The 6000-nt window shown below is 31.9% G+C and overlaps 1 protein-coding gene across 1 annotated transcript in view; it reads left to right on the forward strand.

The window, feature by feature from the left end:
• Window positions 1–6000, forward strand: part of LOC143250668 (calcium-activated chloride channel regulator 1-like) — a 71875-nt gene extending 65875 nt beyond the window's left edge. Inside the window, exon 14 of the mRNA XM_076501552.1 lies at window positions 4492–6000. Coding sequence (XP_076357667.1) covers window positions 4492–5357 — 866 coding nt within the window. The 3' untranslated portion in view covers window positions 5358–6000. The remainder of the gene's footprint in view (window positions 1–4491) is intronic.

Raw genomic sequence — 6000 nt, forward strand, 5'->3', positions numbered from 1 at the left:
GCACACCTGTGGTAGTCTTGCCCTAACTGGCCCTTCTACCATGTTAATGTGAGACGTTAGCTATAAAGTGAGATAAGTGTGTTTCAGAAGTTAATATTTTCCTATACCCAAAATGTATTTCCAGTAATACTTACACCTTCTCACACTCTCCACATGGTCAATGTTCATGTGGGTCTGCTAATTTGGACAATTTCAAAAAAGTGAATAGGAAGTCATAACAGGGAGCTTATATATAGATCTGGGATAGGGGGCACATTTACATTAGTGGAAAAAATAACAAGACTTAATTTGCCATGTGCAATATAGTAGGGTATAAAGACTTGTGCAAGTGAAATAAGATTCATGCCAATGTTTAAATGGACTGAGAATAGTAACTTTCATTGGGATAAAGCTATAGTGTAAGAGGAGATAAGTATTAATGAAAATACATTTTTGTTATAGGAAAATGTTAACTTAAAAAACTGTGTTATTAGAATTATTAATTTAAAACATTTTCATAAGTGTTTTAAATAGCCAACGAGAAATCTTAAATGGTCATTCTTGATTCACTAGTGAAAAAGTTTATTAACATTTAGGCTTTAAATACCAGTAGTTTTTATTTCTTAATTAAAAACAGTGAAGTTAGTTACACTGGCGTAAACTGTTAATACTTTGCAGTTTATACAAGTTAATGTTCCCTTACATAGCTGACTTTAGTTTAATCAAGTAGTTACTGTTAATAATTTGGTTTAAAAAATGTAATCCTTTAGAAATAATGACAGTATCATTGTCTTACTAAATGCTGTCAACATACACCATAACTATACTTTACTTTAATGGCATTATTGTTGATATCAGAACCCACTAGACATTAAAGATAATTGTGAGCTTTCTAAAACAATTATAAAGTTAAATACCACATACATATGCTTAACCACAATTCCTGTGTATTTTTTATTTACTGTCTACCTGGTTCCCATTCCTATAAACACTGAAGTGGGTGTTTTTTACCTGCACTAAGAATGTTTTTTATGGTAAATACACTTTTTCTTTGCTCAAGAGATATCTAAGTTTCCTAATGCAAACCAATTAGTTGTGGCCAGCTTTAATATTTTTTTCCTTATTTATTAACATCCTATTTGAGGAAACAATTTAATTAATTTTTAAACAGTTATTCCCAACCAAAGTTTTTGTTGCATTCTAACTTTAACTGGCAAAACAACAACTGACATAAACACTTAAAGACAACAAGAGGTCTGTTGATCATCTAAGTTGTCCCATTTACTTAAAATAAAACAACTCAAATCCAACACAAATGCAACTGTGAAAGAAAGGAGACTATAGTTGCATGTTGAAGCAAAAAGAGGTGAAACAGTATAATAAAATGACTGAAGAACTGATTTGTAGCTGTGATATTATAATGCTGATGTATTGATAGTATTGGCAGAATAGTTTGCTTTTTTATTTATTGATTTCAGTTTCTTGATCTGAGTTGAACACGTGATTGTGGAAGGATTTCTTTATTTTTATAATTTTCCAATCTCATCTTTAACAAAAAAGAACAAATAGGGTTCAGTGTGGTTGTCTATAAGTTGCAGTATTGTTTAGCTATGTTGGATGCATTAGTTTTCATTAATCTGGTTTGGCTTTGGTGAAAGTAATTCAGATGTATTTCAGCAAAGCTAAACATAACTCAATGTTTATATGAATTCATATAAAAACTAAGTATTTTTTTTAAAGTTGCAAAGTATTTTGATGACCTACACACTGTTGTATAATGCAGATAGCCTCAATTAACAGTTTTATGTTTTCAGATAAGGTATATGGAGCCAACAAAAAAATAGTAATGGCAATAGTTAAAACTTCCTTGTTATCAGAGATAGTGTGTAATCATAATGTAATATGAACTTTAACACTCCTACGAAAAAAATATTTACATCCACTAAAGTGATTTTGGGGCTTATCAGGCCCCATATATTTTTCCAATAGAAACACAGTGTTTTAGCAACATTCATTACAAACAACTTTAGAATGGGTCTGACAAACATTTTTTTTACAATTTGAGCAAATAATTTTCGACTGTCTATCTTTTGATCTGCCGCACAAATGGCATCGTCCTCTTTTTGCCCTCTTTGCAGGCGGTTCACATGACGTTGTTTTGTCATTATCTTTGCAGTAAATTTCTTTGATTTCAAGCACCAATTGCCGTATAAATTCTCTTCTGGCTCTTGATTTATGTTGAAGAAATTCTGGATGTTTTGTCAAGTATAGAACGAAAGCATTGTACCCAGCAAGATCTAGAATGTCATAGAATATGCAGACTGACCAGCGCTTTGATCGCCTCTTTGTTGTATGATATCTCACCAGTTGATCGAGAGTGTCCTGCCTTCGTTGCATTGTAAAGATTGACGATTTCGGGCTTTCCATTCTCTTCTACTTCACCAGACTGATGCTGAGAACTCAGTAGTAGCACATATTTTCCTGGTTTGTCTGAGTGCCTGAGAAGAGTGATGTCGTCATGGTAGAAAAACTTTGGTGATAACTCTCTAGATTTTGCATTTATTTCAGGAGGCAGGAAGGTTCTTGATTTCCGTATGGTTCCAACAAGTCCTGTTCTTTTTGTTCGTAGGTACTTGGCAAGTGTCATTGTTGTGAATAAATTATCTGTCGTTATTGTCCTTCCTTTTCCAAGAAATGGCTGACTCAGTTCTCTGACTATTCTTTCTCCTTGATTTGTTTCTGTCGTATTTCCAACCTTTCCAGTATAAATTTGAGCGTTGAAGAGGTAACTTGTCTTTGCATCTGTTAGGCACCAAATCTTTATTCCGTATTTGCCTGGCTTTGTCGGAATGTGTGTTCTGAAGCCAACTCTTCCTTTGAAGTTACATAGTTGTTCATCCACTGTCAGGTATTCGCTTGGGTTGTAACTGTTTTTGCAATTTTCAATGAAAAAATTCCAGACTCCATAGATGGCAGCATCTTTGATTTCTCTATTTCTTTGAGAGTGGATGTCAAATCTGATTTTTGAGCACATCTTTTGAATTTGTCTTGTGTAATCAGTTTTCGCAAAATGGCAAACCGAATTCGGTTGAAAACATTTCGTCTATCGATGCATTTTTGGATTTGCTTATTCCAAGGAAAAGATTAGCTGCGATCCATTTCCAGAGGTCTTCTTCAAAAATTGGTTCTTTCATGACGGTGTTTGTTGAGTGAATGATCTGTTCCATCATATTATCAGAAATGAAAATTTTGAATGTTTCGAATGGTGTAGAGACTCTTGAAGCAGCTTGCCTTGTAATGCCTGGGTTCCCATTGAATATATTGAGAGCTGCGGTTCTCCTGTTGATCCTTGAAGGTGTTGTTGAATAACTATAATTCTTATCTTTGGACAAACGTTCGTTCACTGGCATCGTAGTAAGATCTTCTTGACTACTTTCTTCACTTTCAGAAGGGTACGGCGCGATTTGTTCATCATTTTCGGCTTCAGAAGGATTATCATCACAACTTTCAGAGTAGTCTTCGACATTATCACGTTCACTTTCATCGTCGGATGGTTTTGTCAGTAAATGTACAACTTCATCAAGAGATATCATTTTTGACACGGTTTGAAGATTTCAGCTCCTATATATATAGGATTTGTGGATTCTTCTAGAATATTCTAGATTATTCTAAATACTTCTGTAAAGTTTCTAGAATGTTCTAGAACAGGCGTGGGCAAACTAGGCAATAATCAGGACCGTCTAAAATTATTGTTGGAGTAGAGTTATTATCCTAAATATCATCTTTTGAAAAGAAGTTGTAAAATTAATATATTTTTACTATAATTTGCTTTTTTCGGTTGCCCAGGCCTGTTCTAGAATTATTCAGGAAATAAATAAAGTCATTATATGTTTTTTGATCTGGGGCCTAATAGGCCCCAAAATACCCTTAGTGGATGTTTAAAAATTTTTTTTTAAATATTATTTCGCAAATGTCTGAAAAGTCAAAATATTATTGCACCTTAAAATATAAAGGGATAGGGTCAATTAATGGCAATTTCATTTAAATACAAAATTATTAGCCTAATATTAATAACATTTCAAGTTGCTCTGAGGCCTATTAGGCCCCAATTTTCGTAGGAGTGTTAAAAAAACAACAGCCTTTATACAAAAAAGTCTTAAGTTTTTTTTATTCCTTTTACTTAATAGCTATTAAAGGTTTATAATAAACCATATTATGCTCTGAGGTAAAATTAATATAGTAGCATCATGAAATACTTCTAAAAAGAAAATGCATGCAAATCTCTTTATAGAGATGCATTCTGTAGATTTGTTGAATCACATGATGAAGAGAAACCCACTTGAAGTAAAAACGTATTCTAAAGATGGCTAGTATGGGTATTAAAACTGTAATTAAAATAAACAAAGATATTAACCTGAAGATAGCCTGAAAAAGTTGAAACGTTGTTCTGTACTTTATTGTTGAATTACAGTTAGCTATTATTTGTTCAGTATGTAAACTTTTTTTTTCCAGCCTCGTCGTATGTTTTAAAATACTTTGATGATCGTTTAGATGCAAAAAATAAATTCAATAATGAGAATACGGGTAAGCTAGTAGATATCTGGGATACCAATGGAGAGCCACTAAATCCAAAGATCTGTGGAACAGAGCAAGACGTTTTACTGAACTTGAGGGATATTAATCAAGACAAAACCCTTTACTTTGGAATTTATGCTATAGATGAAGCCAAAAACAATGGAAGTGTGTCTAATATAGTGTCTGCTTTTTTCAACTCCAATCCACTACCATCAACTGTAAACTCTACTCCAAGCACAAATGTGACAACTTCGATAAGTTCTACTGTTTGGATGAACAATGATGAAAAAGGCCTTTCAACTGGGACTATTGCAATAATTGTGTCTGTTATAATTGTATTATTGGTCATTATTTTTGTAATTCTTGTCGTGGTTTACTTACGTAAGAGAAAGAATGAAGATGGAAATGATAAATTTCCAAATCCAACAATTAATCGGATTGAGAATAAACTGTCACACAACTCAGAGAAAGAGGTAACTGATAAATCATATATACCAGTAGAATCCTTAATTAGTCCTGTAAACTCCTGGTCAGCTGATGTCTTATTAAATTCATATAATCGTTCCAGAGAGAAGCAAGTGGGAAGAGCTCCTGTACCTGACAAGGATGTACTTGAAGCTTCATCTTTGAGTTCTTACCCTTCTAGAGTGTCTTCTCAGTATGACACACCTTCAGATTTTGAAAGTAAACCATTCGGAAATATTTATCAAAAGCCAATTTCTAAAAGACAAAATTCCCCATCAGAAAGTTCTTCTTTGCAGTCTTTTAGGCCTGTCCAATCAAATTATTTTACTAAAGTTTAAAGATACAAAAAAGGTAATTTTTAAACAAAGTAATGTTTTATATATTTTATTCTTTGATTCTGTATTTTCCTTAAGAGAAAAACTTTAGTTCTTAAGTATAAGTATCTTTTAACATGTTAGATATTTTTTATGTGAACATGATTCAAAAACTTAAGAATAAATTTTTAAATATACAGCCTAGTTTTTAAAGTAATCTTTAAGACCTTTATAATTTTCAACATTTATCTTTAAAACCCATCTGCTAAAGTTAAATAAGTATTTTGGAAAAACATAACTGCTTATTTTGACTGCTTTCTTAAAGTATCGAGGGGTTTTGATTTTTGTTGTAACTATGAAGTTAATTTGTTGCTGTTATTATGCTCGTGTTATTAAAACAGGATACTAAATGTTTATCAATACCTTATGTTTGTATGGAAATATTTTTGTAAATTAATTTTTTCTGCTATTGCTTATATTCTAACAAACTTTTGGTGTGTTTATTTTGTCAATACTTTATTTTTTACATATTTTAGAGAAATTTGTACATAGAATATTACTCTAAGCATTTTTATTGATATTTTAAATAACTAAAAAAGTAAAATTATGAAAGAACAGTTATTCATAGAATTGTAATTAAAGTACTTGAATAAAAATATAGATGTTT

This window comes from Tachypleus tridentatus, chromosome 5 (assembly GCF_004210375.1).
Source record: "Tachypleus tridentatus isolate NWPU-2018 chromosome 5, ASM421037v1, whole genome shotgun sequence".
NCBI classification, from domain to species: domain Eukaryota; kingdom Metazoa; phylum Arthropoda; class Merostomata; order Xiphosura; family Limulidae; genus Tachypleus; species Tachypleus tridentatus.